The sequence below is a fragment of the Bubalus kerabau genome, chromosome 3, assembly GCF_029407905.1.
Source record: "Bubalus kerabau isolate K-KA32 ecotype Philippines breed swamp buffalo chromosome 3, PCC_UOA_SB_1v2, whole genome shotgun sequence".
NCBI lineage: Eukaryota > Metazoa > Chordata > Mammalia > Artiodactyla > Bovidae > Bubalus > Bubalus kerabau.
In genome coordinates this window covers 27,435,187-27,452,400 of record NC_073626.1, presented here as the reverse complement: position 1 = coordinate 27,452,400, position 17,214 = coordinate 27,435,187, and the positions used below count along the sequence as shown (strand labels likewise).

The following is a 17,214-nucleotide window of genomic DNA, read 5'->3' as shown; positions in this document are numbered from 1 at the left end:
ATGGGGCGGGGGGTGGGCTTAAGAGATGGGAGGAGAGGAAGTTGAGGAAGTTGGTGGAAAGGGGAATAGGGAGATGGGGAGTAGCTGGCAGAGGAAATGGAATAGAGAGAGGGCTTTTTGTTTTGTTTGTAAGAATAAAGGGCAGCAAGTTTGTATGTAAATGGGAATAATTCTGTAGGGAAGGAAGCATTGATAAATCTGTGAGAGAGGGGAGATTTCTGGTGTCTGTGAGAGACGGTGGGGTGTTCAGGACCCAGGGAGAGGAACTGGCTTTAGACGGAAGCATTGGTCATCCATCTCAGGCAGTGGTTCACCAATGTTCACATTTAGGAATGTTCACATTCAGAGGTCAGAGAGCAGCTCTGACCTCACAGACTTCCATGAGGGTCTCGAGAAGCTCCCAGGGTCTCTGGATTACTCTCTGAAACCATAATGTGTGTGCCAGGCAGGAAGGCAGGGTGTGTGGGTGCAGGTGCTGGCAGGTTGGTTGAGGGGTCAACACGTGGTTGAGGGGTCCTTCTCATTGTTTCGCTGTTTTCACTGTAGCAGTGCAGTAGGGAGAATGCAGATGTGGAGACGTTGGAGGTTCCGGGAGGACAAGTTGGGAAATGTTCTGTTGACTCTACAAATAAATAAAATGAATATAAAAATAAAGTGAAAATAAATACATACCATCATTTTACCTGCTGCTAAGAAAGAAAGACTGTCAGTTGTAATTGAGACTCACCATCAATTTTAAAATGCATCCTGATTCTAGAGATGTGAAAAATATGAAGGAAAATAAGTTTCTTTGGCTGGTGAAACATGGCAGCCGTCTAGGAGAGTGGGAGGCAGATGGCACGAGAACCCTAGTTTGGTGGCTGGGCACCAGGAAGGGCCAGGTTGAGATTCATGGCACACATTTAACTTGAGTACTTCTCAAAAGCTTTTTTCTGTAATTTCCCCATGTCTCTGCCAATACCAGGAACACTGGAAAGCTGCTTGCTTTGGCATACTACAGGTGGGCTGTTTTCTCCCCCTTTATTTAGTAATGAGGAAAAGATAGAATTAGGACACTTAGAGTAAGATAAGAATAAAAATAAATATAAGTTCTGGGTTAATAGATCCATGGCTATCCTTGTTCTGACCCTCACTTTCGTTCTCTTCTCTTGTGATGAGTCAGGGATAAATGAGAGAAAACGCTTAAAGGTGCTTTGAACCCAGGGGTCTCGCCTTCTGTGTCTTACAGCCTTACTTCTCTTGGCTCCTGACTCACCCATCTGGTAAAGAATCCCGCTCTAAGGAAACACAAACCCTGTATTTGATCATTGGAAAGAATAATGAAAAGGGATCCTGAGTACTTATCATGCCCAAGAACTTTTTATGTCCAGTGTTGGCTCCTGCTGCTAAGTCACATCAGTCGTGTCCAACTCTATGCGACCCCATAGATGGCAGCCCACCAGGCTCCCATCCCTGGGATTCTCCAGGCAAAAATACTGGAGTGGGTTGCCATTTCCTTCTCCAGTGCATGAAAGTGAAAAGTAAAAGTGAAGTCACTCAGTCGTGTCCGACTCTTCGAGACCCCATGGACTGTAGCCCACCAGGCTCCTCCATCCATGGGATTTCCCAGGCAAGAGGTGTTGGCTACTGGATGATGGAATTTGGAGTTAGCCATCTTCTTCCTCTGAGCCATAAAATTAAAACAGTTCCCACGTGATTGGAATATTGACTTCATCTGAAATTCTATTCAGGCTTAGGTCCCTGTACTGGCAGGTGGATTCTTTACCACTGAGCCACCAGGGAAGCCGTCCATATTCACTCTGCAGTTGGTCTCAAGTAGATCCAGTGTGAGTGGCTTCCATTTTCCTACTCTTTGCCTTGGAATGTTTCTTCACTGAGCTCTTTACCTTCTTGTCACAGCTAAGTAGCTCCCATTTCTCCAAATTCTTTTGTGTCTGTCACTGCCTCCTTTCTGACTGCGCTAGTATCCAAATACCCTCCAGAAGTTGTTTCTTGAGGTCACTGATTGTTTTCAGATCTAATGGTCTCTTGTCATTTATTCATTAATTCAGTGATATTGGAGCTTGCACCACATGCCGGACCTTAATAAACACTCAAGGCAGCCAGATGAGAGAATAGGAGCTCGTTGTCTAGGGCAGAGGTTGGCAGACGCTTCTGGAATGAGGAGTAAATAATTTAGGTTTGTAAGCCATACCAGCATCTCTGTTGTAAACGACTCAGCTCTGCCTTTGTGGGGTGAAAGCAGCCGTGTACAGTGTGTAAACGAATAGGTGTGACTGGATTTCACTTAAACTCTATTTAGAAACACAGGCCGCCCACTGGCTTTGGCCTTTGGGCCAGGCCCCCCTGGTCTAGCGCTCAGCCTTTTGATCTGCAGATAATGTAAACTGATTTTTACCACAGTGCCTTCTGACTCATCTGTCTGCCACCATTCTCTTCTTTAACCCATTGCACCGAGTTACCAGGCCGCGAGTTATCATACCAGTCATGCTGGCACTTGACTCCAAATTCATCATACATTGTATTGAAGTGTCATGGACAAAACTGTGTAAAGTGTACAATGTGATGATTTGATATACATGTACATTGTGATGTGATTACCACAACCTAGTTAGTTAACACATTCATCATTTCACATTGTTGTTCAGTCACTCAGTCGTGTCCGACTCTTTGTGACCCCAGGCTCCCCTGCCCTTCACCGTCTGCCAGAGCTTCAGTTCAGTCACTCAGTCGTGTCCGACTCTTTGCGACCCCGTGAACTGCAGCATGCCAAGCTTCCCTGTCCTTCACTATCTCCCTGAGTTTGCTCAAGCTCAAGTGCATTGAGTCAGTGATGCCATCCAACCATCTCATCCTCTGTCGCCCCCTTCTTTTGCCCTCAGTCTTTCCCAGCATCAGGGTCTTTTCCAGTGAGTCAGTTTTCCGCTTCAAGTGGCCAAAGTATTGGAGCTTCAGCTTCAGCATCAGTCCTTCCAATGAATATTCAGGACTGATTTTCTTTACAATTGACTGATTTGATCTCCTTGCAGTCCAAGGGACTCTCAAGAGTCTTCTCCAACACCACAGTTCAAAAGCATCAGTTCCTCAGGCACTCAGCTTTCTTTACTGTCCATCTCTCACATCCATACATGACTACTAGAAAAAGCATAGCTTTGACTAGTTGGACTTTTGTTGGCAAAGTAATGTCTCTCTTTTTTAATATGCTGTCTAGGTTTGTCACATCAGGTGGCCAAAGTATTGGAGCTTCAGCTTCAGCATCAGCCCTTCCAATGAATATTCAGGCCTGATTTCCTTTAGGATGGAGTGGTTTCATTTCCTTGCAGTCTAGGGAGTGCAGTCATCTCACACAGTTACCATTTATTCTTGCGTGTGACTGGTGGGAATGCTTAAAATCTACTCTCTAAGCAAATTTCAAGTATACAGTACTACTAACTATGGTCACAACTCATTTATGTTGTCACAAATGGCAAGACTTCTGCTTTAAATCCATTCATCTGTCAGGGGACACTTCGGATGTTTTCTGTATCTTAGCTGTTGTGAATAATGCTGCAAAAAACAGGGGAGTACATGTGTCTCTTTAGTAGAGATACTAATTTTGTATCCTTCATGGAGATGAACCCAGAAGTGGGATTGCTGGATCATATGGTCTTTCTGTTTTTAATTGTTTAAGGAGCCTTCACGCTATTTTCCATAGTGTAAAATATTTTCCAGCTTTTATTTTCCATAGTGGCTGTGCCAGTTCCCACCGCTGTTGGTGGGAGTGTAAAGGGGTTCCCTTTTACATCCTCACCAACTTCTTCTCTCTTGTCTTTTTGATAATAGCTATCCTAACAGCTGTGAGGTATCTCCTTGTGGTTTGATTTCCATTTCCCTGGTGATTAGTGACGTTGAACATCTTTCCATGTACCTATTGCCATTTGTGTGTCCTATAAAAATAGCTATTCAGTTCTGCTCGTTTTTAAATTATTTTTTTCTTTGCTGTTGACACATGTGAATTCCTTATATATTTTAGATCTCAACCCCTTATCAGATATATGGTTTGTGCTGTGGTTTGAATGTTTGTGTCCCTCCAAAATTCGTGCTGATACCTGATGTGATGCTATTAAGAGGTAGGGCCTTTGGGAGGTTATTAGTGGCTATATAAAAAAAGGCCTTAAAAACTCACTGGCCCCCTTCCACAAGGAAGGAAGGACACAGTGAGAGAGCTGTGACCCAGAAGAGAGTCAGCACTAGCCACCATATGTGATCTGTGGCACCAGGATCTTGGGCTTCTAACCTCCAGAACTATGATAAATACATTTTTGTTGTTTATAAGTGATCCAGTCTGTAGTATTTTGTTATAGTAGCCCGAACAGATAGAGTTTGCAAACATTTTCTCCCATTCTGTTGATTCTTTTGTATGTTGATCATTTCCTTTTCTGTGCAGAACCTTTTGACTTTTATGTCGTCCCACTTGTTTGTTTTCGTTGCCAGTGCTTTTGGTGTCTTATCCAAAAAATCATTGCCAAGAACAAAGTCAAGGACCTTTTTCCTGTGTTTTCTTGTAGGAGCTTTACAGTTTTCAAGTCTTATGTTTAGGTCTGCAGTACTTTTTGAATTGTATTAAATAGGAATCCAGCTTCATTCTAATTATATAAAATAGTGGATATGCATTTTTCCCAGCAACATTTATTGAAGACTGTCCTTTCTCCATTATGTATTCTTGGGACCCTTATTTCTGGGCTCTCTGTTCTATTCCATTGGTATATGTGTCTGTTTTTAATGCCTGTTCCATACTGATTTGATTACTATAGCTTTATAATACAGTTGGAAATCAGGAAGTGCCATGCCTCCTGCTTTGTTGTTCTGTCTAAGTTTTGACTGTTTGGGGTTTTTGTAGCTACATACAAGTTTTAGCATTTTGTTTTCTATTTCTGTGAAAAATGCCACTTGAATTTTGATGGGGTCACATTGAATCTGTAGATGGCTTTGGGTAGTATAAGCGTGTTCAGTTCAGTTCAGTTGCTCAGTCATGTCCAACTCTTTGCGACCCCATGAACTGCAGCACGCCAGGCCTCCCTGTCCATCACCAACTCCCGGATCCTACTCAAACCCATGTCCATTGAGTTGGTGATGCCATCCAACCATCTCATTCTCTGTCATTCCCTTCTCCTCCTGCCCTCAATCTTTCCCAGCATCAGGGTCTTTTCAAATGAGTCAGCTCTTTGAATCAGGTGGCCAAAGTATTGGAGTTTCAGCTTCAACATCAGTCCTTCCAATGAACACCCAGGACTGATCTCCTTTAGGATGGACTGGTTGGATCTCCTTGCAGTCCATGGGACTCTCAAGAGTCTTCTCCAACACCACAGTTCAAAAGCATCGATTCTTTGGCGCTCAGCTTTCTTTATAGTCCAACTCCCACATCCATAAGCATGTTCAGTCGCTTAGTCATGTCTGACTCTTTGCGACCCCATGAATTGCAACACGCCAGGCCTCCCTGTCCATCACCACCTCCCCGAGTTCCCTTAACTCATGTCCATCGAGTTGGTGATGCCATCCAGCCATCTCATCCTCTGTCGTCCCCTTCTCCTCCTGCCCCCAATCCCTCCCAGCATCAGAGTCTTTTCCAATGAGTCAACTCTTCGCATGAGGTGGCCAAAGTACTGGAGTTTCAGCTTTAGCATCATTCCTTCCAAAGAACACCCAGGGCTGATCTCCTCTAGAATGGACTGGTTGGATCTCCTTGCAGTCCAAGGGACTCTCAAGAGTCTTCTCCAACACCACAGTTCAAAAGCATCAATTCTTCGGCACTCAGCCTTCTTCACAGTCCAACTCTCACATCCATACATGACTACTGGAAAAACCATAGCCTTGACTAGACGGACCTTTGTGGGCAAAATAATGTCTCTGCTTTTGAATATGCTATCTAGGTTGGTCATAACTTTCCTTCCAAGGAGTAAGTGTCTTTTAATTTCATGGCTGCAGTCACCATCTGCAGTGATTTTGGAGCCCAAAAAAATAAAGTCTGACACTGTTTCCACTGTTTCCCCATCTATTTCCCATGAAGTGATGGGGCTATAAGCATGTTAACAGCGCTAATTACTCTAATTCAGGAGCATGAAATACTTTCCATCTGTTTGTCGTCTTCAGTTTCTTTCATCAATGTCTTATAGTTTTCAGTGTATAGATCTTTCACCTTGGTCAAATTTATTCTAAAGTATTTTTTAAATGCTATTATAAATGAGATTGTTTTAATTTTTCTTTCAATAGTTAATTGTTATGCGTTTCATGTTGTTTAGTTCCTAAGTGGTGTCCAACTCTTTGTGACCCCATGAACTGAAGCACACCAGGCTTCCCTGTCCTTCACTATCTCCCTGAGTGTGTTCAAACTCATGTCTGTTGAGTCAGTGATGCCATCCAACCATCTTATCCTCTGTCACCCTCTTCTCTTGCCCTCAGTTTTTGCCAGCTTCAGGGTCTTTTCCAAAGAGTCAGCTCTTTGTATCGGGGCCAAAGTATTGGAGCTTCAGCTTCAGCATCAGTCCTTCCGATGAATATTCAGGGTTGATTTCCTTTAGAATTGACTGGTTTGATCTCCTTGCAGTGCAAGGGACTCTCAGGAGTCTTCTCCAGCACCACAGTTTAAAAGCCTCAGTTCTTCAGTGTTCAGCCTTTATGGCCCAACTCTCACATGCATACATGACTTCTGGAAAAACCATAGCTTTGACCATATGGACTTTGTTGGCAAAATGAAGTCTCTGCTTTTTAATCACTGTCTAGGTTTGTCATAGTTTTTCTTCCAAGGAGCAAGTGTCTTTTAATTTCGTGGCTGCAGTCACCATCTCCAGTGACTTTGGAGCCAAAGAAAATGAAATCTGTCTTTGTTTCCACTTTTTCCCCATCTATGTGCCATGAAGTGATGGACCAGATGCCCTTAGTTTTTTTAATGTTGAGCTTTAAGCCACTTTTTTCACTTTCCTCTTTCACCTTCATCAAGAGGCTCTTTAGTTCCTCTTCACTTTCTGCCATTAGAGTGGTACCATCTGCATATCTGAGGTTGTTGATATTTCTCTCAGCAATCTTGATTCCAGCTTGTGCTCCATCCAGCCCAGCATTTTGCATGATGCAGTCTGCATAGAAGCTAAATAAGCAAGGTGACAATATTCAGCCTTGACGTACTTCTTACCCAATTTTGAACCAGTCTTTTGTTCTATGTCTGCTTCTAACTGTTGCTTCTTGACCTGCATACAGGTTTCTCAGGAGGCAGGTAAGGTGGTCTGGTATTCCCATCTCTTTCAGAATTTTCCAGTTTGTTGTGATCCACACAGTCAGAGGCTGTGGTCAGTGAAGCAGAAGTGAATGGTTTTGAGTTCTTTTGCTTTTTCTCTGACCCAGCGGATGTTGGCAATCTGATCTCTGATTTCTCCACCTTTTCTAAATCCAGCTTGAACATCTGAAAATCATTGGTTCATCGTACTGCTGAAGCCTAGATCGAAGGATTTTGAGCATAATTTTGCTGGCATGTGAAAGTTGCATGAGTGCAGTTGTGCGGTAGTTTGAGCATTCTTTGCCATTGCCTTTCTTTGGGATTGGAATGAAAATTGACCTTTTCCAGTCCTGTGGCCACTGCTGAGTTTTCCACATTTGCTGGCATATTGAGTACAGCACTTTAACCACATTATCTTTTAGGATTAGAAATAGCTAAGCCGGAATTCCATCACCTCCACTAGCTTTGTTCGTAGTAATGCTTTCTAAGGCCCACTTGACTTCACACTCCAGGATATCTGGCTCTAGATGAGTGATCATACTATTGTGGTTATCTGGGTCATTAAGACCTTTTTTGTACAGTTCTTCTGTGTATTCTTGCCACCTCTTCTTAATCTCTTCTGCTTCTGTTAGGTCCATACCGTTTCTCTGCTTTATTGTGCCCATCTTTGCATGAAATGTTCCCTTAGTATCTTCTAATTTTCTTATTCTTTCTCATTTTATTGTTTTCCTCTACTTTGCATTGTTCACTTAAGAAGGCTTTCTTATCTCCCTTTGCTGTTCTCTGGAACTCTGCATTCAGTTGGGTATATCTTTCCCTTTCTCCTTTGCTTTTGCTTCTCTTCTTTTCTGATATTTGTAAGGCCTCCTCAGACAACCCCTTTACCTACTTGCATTTCTTTTTCTTGGGGATGGTTTTGGTCACCACCTCCTGTATAGTGTAATGAACCTCCGTCCATAGTTCTTTAGGTACTCTGTCTACCACATCTAATTCTTTGAATCTATTCATCACCTCCACTGTATAATCTTAAGAGATCTGATTTAGGCCATACCTAAATGGGCTAGGGGTTTTCCTTGCTTTCTTCAATTTGAGTCTGAATTTTGCAATAAGGAGCTGATGATCTGAGCCACAGTCAGCTCCAGATCTTGTTTTTGCTAATGGAACAACAGACTGGTTCCAAATAGGGAAAGGAGTATGTCAAGGCTGTATATTTTCACTCTGCTTATTTAATTTATATGAAGAGTACATCATGAGAAATGCTGAGGTGGATGAAACACAAGCTGGAATCAAGATTTCTGGGAGACATATCAATAAGCTCAGATATACAGATGACACCACCCTTATGGCAGAAAGTGAAGAGGAACTAAAAAGCCTCTTGATGAAAGTGAAAGAGGAGAGTGAAAAAGTTGGCTTAAAGCTCAATATTCAGAAAACCTAGATCATGGCATCTGGTCCCATCACTTATGGCAAATAGATGGGGAAACAGTGACAGACTTTATTTTTTTGGCCTCCAAAATCACTGGAGATGGTGACTGCAGCCATGAAATTAAAAGATGCTTACTCCTTGGAAGGAAAGTTTTGACCAACCTAGATAGCATATTAAGGGGAGACATTTATTTGTCAACAAAGAACATCATCTAGTCAAGTCTATGGTTTTTCCAGTGGTCATGTATGGATGTAAGAATTGGACTATAAAGAAAGCTGAGCACCGAAGAATTGATGCTTTTCAACTGTGGTGTTGGAGAAGACTCTTGAGAGTCCTTTGGACTATAAGGAGATCCAACCAGTCCATCCTAAAGGAAATCAGTCCTGAATGTTCATTGGAAGGACTGATGCTGAAGCTGAAACTCCAATACTTTGGCAACCTGATTCGAAGAGCTGACTCATTTGAAAAGACCCTGATGCTGGGAAAGATTGAAAGTGGGAGGAGAAGGGAATGACAGAGAATGAGATGGTTGGATGGCATCACTGACTCAATGGACATGAGTTTGAGTAAATTCCGGGAGTTGGTGATGAACAGGGAGGCCTGGCGTGCTGTGGTTCATGGGGTTGCAAAGAGTTGGACACGACTGAGCGACTGAACTGAACTGAAAGACTAATATATAAGATCCTATCATCTATAGACTGAAACAGTTGTACTTCTTCCTTAACTCTTTGGATGCCTTTCATTTCTTTTTCTTGCCTAATTTCTCTGGCTAGGTCTCTGTAGGGCTTTCCCAATGGCTCTGCGGTGAAGAATCTGCCTGCAAGGCAGGAGACACAAAAGACTCTGGTTCAGTCCCTGGGTCAGAAAAGATCCCCTGGAGGAGGAAATGGCAACCTACTCCAGTATCCTTGCCTGAAAAACCCCATGGAGAAAGGAGCCTGGTGGGCTACAGTCCAAAGGGTCACAAAGAGTCAGCCACAACCGAGTGGGCACACAGGTCTCTGTTGAGTAGAAGTGGCAAGAGTGTGCACCTTTGTCTTGTTCCTGATCTTACAGAATGGGCATCATCGTCTTGTTCACTACAGGGTATGTTATTAGCTGGGGGCTTCTCATGTGTGGCCATTATAATGTTGAGATACATTCCTTCTCTACCTAATTTATTTGAATTTTCATCATGAAAGGATGTTGAGTTTTGTCAAATGCTTTTTCTGTGTGTATTGAGATGATCATATTTAAGTATGTGTGTATTTATGTATGTATGTATCCTTCATTCTCAGTGTGTATTGATTTCTATATGTTGAACCATACTTGCCTAGTCAGGGTAAATCCCACTTGATCATGATGTACAATCTTTTTAATGTGCTGTTGAATTCAGTTTGCTGGTATTTTGTTGAGGACTTTTGCATTTGTGTTCACCAAGGGTTATTGGTCTGTAATTTTCTTTTCTTGTAGTGTCATTGGTTGGATTTGATGTCAAAGTATGCTGGCCTTGTATGAATTTGGGAGTGTTTCCTCCTCTTCATTTTTTTTTGGAGGAGTTTGAAATGGATTGGTATTAATTCTGCCTTAAATATTTGGTACAGTTCACCATGAAACCATCTGGTCCTGGGAATTTGTTGGGAGATTTTTGATTCCTGATTAATCTTCATATCATTAGTCTGTTTAGATTTTCTATTTCTTTGTGATTCAGGCTTGGTAGGTTGTGTGTTTTTACGAATTTATCCATTTCTTCCAGGTTATCCAACCCATTGATAAGTAAATTGTTCATAGTAGTCTCTTCTGATCCTTTGTATTTCTGTGGTATTAGTTGTAATGTCTCCCCTCATTTCTGATTTTGAGTCTTTTTTTAAAAAATTGGTCAAGTTAAAAAGTTTGTCAGTTTTATCTTTTTTTTTTTTTTTTTTAAAGAGTCTTAGTTTCATTGATCTTGTCTATCATTTTTCCAGGATCTCTTTCCTTTCTTTCTGCTCTGATCTTTCCTTTCTTCTGCTAACTTTGGGCTTTTATTTTTATTTTTCTAGTTCCTTGAGGTATAAACTTAGGTGGTTTGAGATCTATCTTCTTTCTTCTTTTGGGCTTCACTGCATGGCTCATGGGATCTTAGTTCCTTCATCAGGGATTGAACTTGGGCCACAGCAGTGAAAGCACCTAGTCCTAACCACTGGACTGTCCAGAAACTCCTCCTTTTTCTTTATTACTGTAAACTTCCCTCTTAGAACTGTTTTTGTTGTATCCCATAAATTTTGGTATGTGGTACAGGGGACCACTGAACAACACAGGTTGGAACTGTGTGAGTGTACTTATACGCAGATTTTTTTTTTTCAGTGAATATGTATTGCACTTGTATGCAATCCTCAATGGGTTGAATCTGTGGATACAGAACCACCACACATTCGGAGGGCTGACTATAAGTTATACCCAGATTTTTGACTGTGTGGAGGGCTGATGCCCCTAAACCCTGCTTTTGTTCAAGGGTCAACTGTATATCTATTTTTGTCTGTTTCTAGATATTTTATTTCTCTTTTACTTTGATTTCTTCATCACACTACTGTTAGGCATCTGTTTCTAAAAACATTCATTTCTAGGTGATGCAACACAGATGCTGACAATCATGTGACTCCTGCAGACGCCTGACTTGGAGGGGGCCTGCCGTGGTGGTAGGTCTGGCTTTTTGTGGTGCAAGTATTTGACAGATGGTAGCGAGGGAGGCTGAGCCACAGACATGAACAGTTACTGATCAGCTCAGCATCAGAACTGTATCATTAGAGGCTTCCTCAGCTTCACCAAGTGAGAACTTTGGTCACCGAGATAAGACGGTTGGAGAATGAACACCACGTCCAGCCATTTCTTTCCTCTCTCCACAGCCAGCAAGCGGAAGAGGACCCGGGTGTGCGGGACATGGAGGCCCTGATAGACACGATCCAGAAGCAACTGAAAGATCACCCATGCAGGGACAACATCCGCGAGGCCTTTCAGATCTATGACAAGGAAGCTTCAGGATACGTGGACAGGGAGACGTTCTTTAAAATCTGTGACTCTTACCAACTCCCAGTTGACGACTCCTTGATTAAGGAGGTGAGTAGGAGTTACTTTTCTGGTCTAATTGCGGAGGCTGGGCACTGCTCACTCGCTCCCAAAGGCAGCTGCATATGTATTTTAACTGGGGAAGCTTTGGGGTGCTCGAATCAGATCTGCCGTTCAGTCCTGATTATGGCATTTGCCTTTGACTCTTGTCATTGGTTGGTCATTCCTAATGCTGTTGTAGGGCATCTCTTTAAGTGGGCAGGGTTCAGACAGCAGAGCAGCCGGTGAGCCATGTGGGTGCAGAAGGAGGGCAGTCGCCAAGGGCAGATGGAAAAGCTGGACTGAGCAGGATGGTGGGCGCCTCTGACACCTTCACAGGTGACACCTATGCTTGTCCATTGGTAGGGCTGGCATGGGAGAGGGCGTGACCACTGACCCAGGTCCATGGCCAGCTGGACATTCTCCTCTTAGAGTTTCCATGAGGGAGCTGAGGGGGCATTTCCTACCTCTTTCTCTTTATAAAGGACTTCCCTGGTGGCTCAGACGGTAAAGCGTCTGTCTACAATGCGGGAGACCCAGGTTCGATCCCTGGGTCGGGAAGATCCCCTGGAGAAGGAAATGGCAATCCACTCCAGTACTATTGCCTGGAAAATCCCAAGGACAGAGGAGCCTGGTAGGCTACAGTCTATGGGGTCGCAGAGTCAGACACGACTGAGCGACTTCACTTTCACTTTCTCTTTATAAATCCCTTTGACCAGGTTCAGGATGTCTGTCAGGACTAGAAGTTAGAACAGGCTTTCTCCCTCAGTTGCCAGTGACAATGGCTGATATGAGACATTCTCACTGATGCAGAGCGTTGTGGTGCTGGAGTCCTTCTTAATGACACTTTAGCACATGGGATGCTGGGAAGTTAAGAGTCATTTAGGGCAAGCTTTTGTTTGGGATTGGTGTGACTAGCTTGGGGACAAGAATTTGTCAGACAGGAACCTTAGCAAGGAGTGAGGAGGCAGGTGGAAGGATAACATCAGCTTTTCCCTGCTTTTGGACTCAAACTGAGACATTGGCTCTTCCTTGGTCTCGAGACTGCTGGCCTTCAGCAGTCTCGTGTGAGCAAAACGCCCATCTGGCTTCCCAAGCCTCAGGCCAATAGCATGTCCAGCCCTTGATTTTTACGTCATTTCTATCGCCTGTGACCTGACATGGGCGCTGCATCAGGGGGTGGGGCAGGGATGGGTCTGCACACATCTTTTAACCACAGTGCATCGGTGTACTTACTGCCACTCACAGGTGAGTTTCAGGAGACCTGGTGTTAGCAGTGACATAACTGTATTTTTCTCTTAGGCTGTGATAACAGCAGCCCTGATGGGTAGTCTTGTAACTGAATATAAGAACAAAAATGCTTTGAAAATGACAGTATTCTTACAAATGTTAGAGCTGAAACCTCGGGCAGGCCATTTACACCATCTGAGCTTTCTTTTCATAAAGCATTAAGATTGGGGAAGGCTCCCAAGATCATGTCAGATCAGCTGAGGGAATAAACAGTTGAACTGTTACAGTGTGGGGGGACGGTCACTAAAGAGGCTCTGCTGCGGAGCTGAAAGCAGCCTCCTGTCTCTCACCTGCAGCTCATCAGAATGTGCTCTCATGGAGAAGACAAGATCGACTACTACAACTTCGTCCGTGCTTTCTCCAACTGACCTGCTGAGGACAGAACGCAGCAGAGTATGCTGACTTTGGGCCTCCATCTACCTGTATGCCTCATAGAGGCATTTACAGACATCTTGAAATTCCATTTCTCTTTTGGTTCTTATATTTCACTACCATTGAAGTCTAAATTAAATGAACTAAGGTTGGTGCCTTATTTAGGGAAGGGGACAGGGGTGTTGTGATGGTTAATTCTGTGTCAGCTTGACTAAATATGGGTGCCTGGACATTTCTGGGTGTGTCTGTGAGGCTGTTTCTGAATGAGGTTACCATCCGAGTTGGTGGATGGAGGAAAGCACATGGCCCCCTCTAGGATGGGAGCCCCTCACCCTTTACCCCTCACCCTTCACCCCTCACTAAAGGCTTGAATAGAACAAAAAGGCTGACCCTTCCCTGATAAGAAAGGACTCCTCCAAGGCCTGCCGTGACATCAGCTTTTCCCTGCTTTGGGACTCAGACCGAGACGTCGGCTCTTCCTTGGTCTCGAGGCTGCTGGCCTTCAGACGGGACCTCCTCATCAGCTCTCAACAAGTCTCCAGACTGCTGACTATAGATACTGGAGCTTGTCAGGCTCCACAGTTACAAGAACCAGTTCTTTATAATCAGTCCCTTTCTCTCTCTCTATAGAGCCTATTGGTTCTATTTCTCTGGAGAAAGAACCCTGATTAATGCAGGAGCAGAATGAATAGGAGCAGGACCAACAGAATTTGCTCAGAGAGACACCATGTGGGGTGTGGTACTGCTGCCAGACCACCCCTCCCCCTAGCCGGGTAGAGAAGTAGACACCGTTTTTCAACTGCAGTTCTAGGCCCCTTAGTAGACCTGCATTTTCAAAAATTAGATATTAGGTTGGTGCAAATGTAACTGCACCAAATGCAGTTACAAATGTTTTAGACCATGAATTTTGAATCATTGTAACAAGGCTCAAACACATCAAATAAATATAAAATAAACAGCAAGTAATAAGTCATTAACGAAAAAAAAGCAACAAAGCAAGAAATATGGATTAAAATGATGTATAACATAACTACATTTATTTAAGAATGTATTCCAACATCAAATGATGAAGTTCAACCATGCCAAATAGCAATTACTTTTGCACCAACCACTGACCTGCCTCTTGAGAAATTTGTATGCAGGTCAGGAAGCAACAGTTAGAACTGGGCATGGAACAACAGACTGGTTCCAAATAGGAAAAGGAGTACGTCAAGGCTGTATATTGTCACCCTGCTTATTTAACTTCTATGCAGAGTACATCATGAGAAACACTGGGCTGGAAGAAGCACAAGCTGGAATCAAGATTGCCAGGAGAAATATCAATAACCTCAGATATGCAGATGACACCACCCTTATGGCAGAAAGTGAAGAGGAACTAAAAAGCCTCTTGATGAAGGTGAAAGAGGAGAGTGAAAAAGTTGGCTTAAAACTCAACATTCAGAAAACAAAGATCATGGCATCTGGTCCCATCACTTCATGGGAAATAGATGGGGAAACAGTGGAAACAGTGTCAGACTTTATTTTGGGGGGCTCCAAATCACTGCTTGGAAGGAAAGTTATGACCAACCTAGATAGCGTATTCAAAAGCAGAGATATTACTTTGCCAACAAAGGTTCGTCTAGTCAAGGCTATGGTTTTTCCAGTGGTCATGTATGGATGTGAGAGTTGGACCGTGTGGAAAGCTGAGCACCAAAGAATCGATGCTTTTGAACTGTGGCGTTGGAGGAGACTCTTGAGTCCCTTGGACTGCAAGGAGATCCAACCAGTCCATTCTGAAGGAGATCAGCCCTGGGATTTCTTTGGAAGGAATATGCTAAAGCTGAAACTCCAGTACTTTGGCCACCTCATGGGAAGAGTTGACTCATTGGAAAAGACCCTGATGCTGGGAGGGATTGGGGGCAGGAGGAGAAGGGGACGACAGAGGATGAGCTGGCTGGATGGCATCACTGACTCGATGGACGTGAGTCTGAGTGAACTCCGGGAGTTGGTGATGGAGAGGGAGGCCTGGTGTGCTGTAATTCATGGGGTCACAAAGAGTCAGACACGACTGAGCAACTGACGTGACCTGACCTGAAAGGAACAGGAACTATCACAGGGTGGTATACTGATTAGTATTGTTTCATGAAATGTTTGTTTCATGAGTCATGATGTATAATGTATTTCTTGATGTTGGCTGTAGCTTAAAAAAAATAAATTTAGAGAAACTGCTCTTAGAGAGCCTGGCCTCAAAATAAGCAGAACAGATTAGAATAATAGCTCCCAGTTATTAACCAGGCTCTGATGCACTTTTGGAAGTCCAGAAGCAGGGCTGCTCCTCAGCTGAAGTCAGCCACCAGCTTCACCTTTATAAGCACTGTCTTGGATTCCTTACCACCTGTACTCTCTCTGCACTCCCAGGGGCCTGAAAATACCATCTAGTCAAGCCTGTTACCTGTAGGCTTCAGGGGTACCTGAGAAGATATCTCTAGATTTCCAGGGGATCAGGGGTCACTTGGATGAGTGAATATCCTGCTGGTGTAGGACCATGAGCCTGTTCCTATGAGAAATCAATTCATCGAGTGCTCTGTTCAAACCACAAGCTTAGTGTTCACTGTCTCTCAATCTCACCACCACCATTCCCTCCAAAAGCAATCAAGCAAGCAAACCAATCCTAAAGAAAGGCAATGCCAAAGAATGCTCAAACTACCACACAATTGCACTCATCTCACAGGCTAGTAAAGTAATGCTCAAAATTCTCCAAGCCAGGCTTCAGCAATACGTGAACCATGAACTTCCAGATGTTCAAGCTGGTTTTAGAAAAGGCAGAGGAACCAGATATCAAATTGCCAACATCCGCTGGATCATGGAAAAAGCAAGAGAGTTCCAGAAAAACATCTATTTCTGCTTTATTGACTATGCCAAAGCCTTTGACTGTGTGGATCACAATAAACTGTGGAAAATTCTGAAAGAGATGGGAATACCAGACCACTTGACCTGTCTCTTAAGAAACCTATACGCAGGTCAGGAAGCAACAGTTAGAACTGGGCATGGAACAACACACTGGTTCCAAATAGGAAAAGGAGTACGTCAAGGCTGTATATTGTCACCCTGCTTATTTAACTTATATGCAGAGTACATCATGAGAAACGCTGGGCTGGAGGAAGCACAAGCTGGCATCAAGATTGCCGGGAGAAATATCAATAACCTCAGATATGCAGATGACACCACCCTTATGGCAGAAAGTGAAGAGGAACTAAAAAGCCTCTTGATGAAAGTGAAAGTGGAGAGTGAAAAAGTTGGCTTAAATTTAGCTCAACATTTAGAAAATGAAGATCATGGCATCTGGTCCCATCACTTCATGGGAAATAGATGGGGAAACAGTGGAAACAGTGTCAGACTTTATTTTTTGGGGCTCCAAAATCACTGCAGATGGTGATTGCAGCCATGAAATTAAAAGACGCTTACTCCTTGGAAGAAAAGTTATGACCAACCTAGATAGCATATTCAAAAGCAGAGACATTACTTTGCCAACAAAGGTCCGTCTAGTCAAGGCTATGGTTTTTCCAGTAGTCATGTATGGATGTGAGAGTTGGACCTGAAGAAAGCTGAGCACCGAAGAATTGATGCTTTTGAACTGTGGTGTTAGAGAAGACTCTTGAGAGTCCCTTGGACTGCAAGGAGATCCAACCAGTCCATTCTAAAGGAGATCAGTCCTGGGTGTTCTTTGGAAGGACTGATGCTGAAGCTGAAATTCCAATACTTTGGCCACCTCATGCGAAGAGTTGACTCATTGGAAAAGACCCTGATGCTGGGAGGGATTGGGGGCAGGAGGAGAAGG

At 43.5% G+C, this 17,214-nt stretch overlaps 1 protein-coding gene across 1 annotated transcript in view; it reads left to right on the top strand.

Moving 5' to 3' along the window:
* The window catches only part of EFHC1 (EF-hand domain containing 1), a 42,734-nt gene extending 29,165 nt beyond the window's left edge, over positions 1 to 13,569 (top strand). The window contains exons 10-11 of the mRNA XM_055571232.1: positions 11,537 to 11,747; positions 13,322 to 13,569. Of these exons, the coding sequence (XP_055427207.1) occupies positions 11,537 to 11,747; positions 13,322 to 13,393 (283 nt within the window). The 3' untranslated portion in view covers positions 13,394 to 13,569. The remainder of the gene's footprint in view (positions 1 to 11,536; positions 11,748 to 13,321) is intronic.
* Positions 13,570 to 17,214: the final 3,645 nt, after the last annotated feature.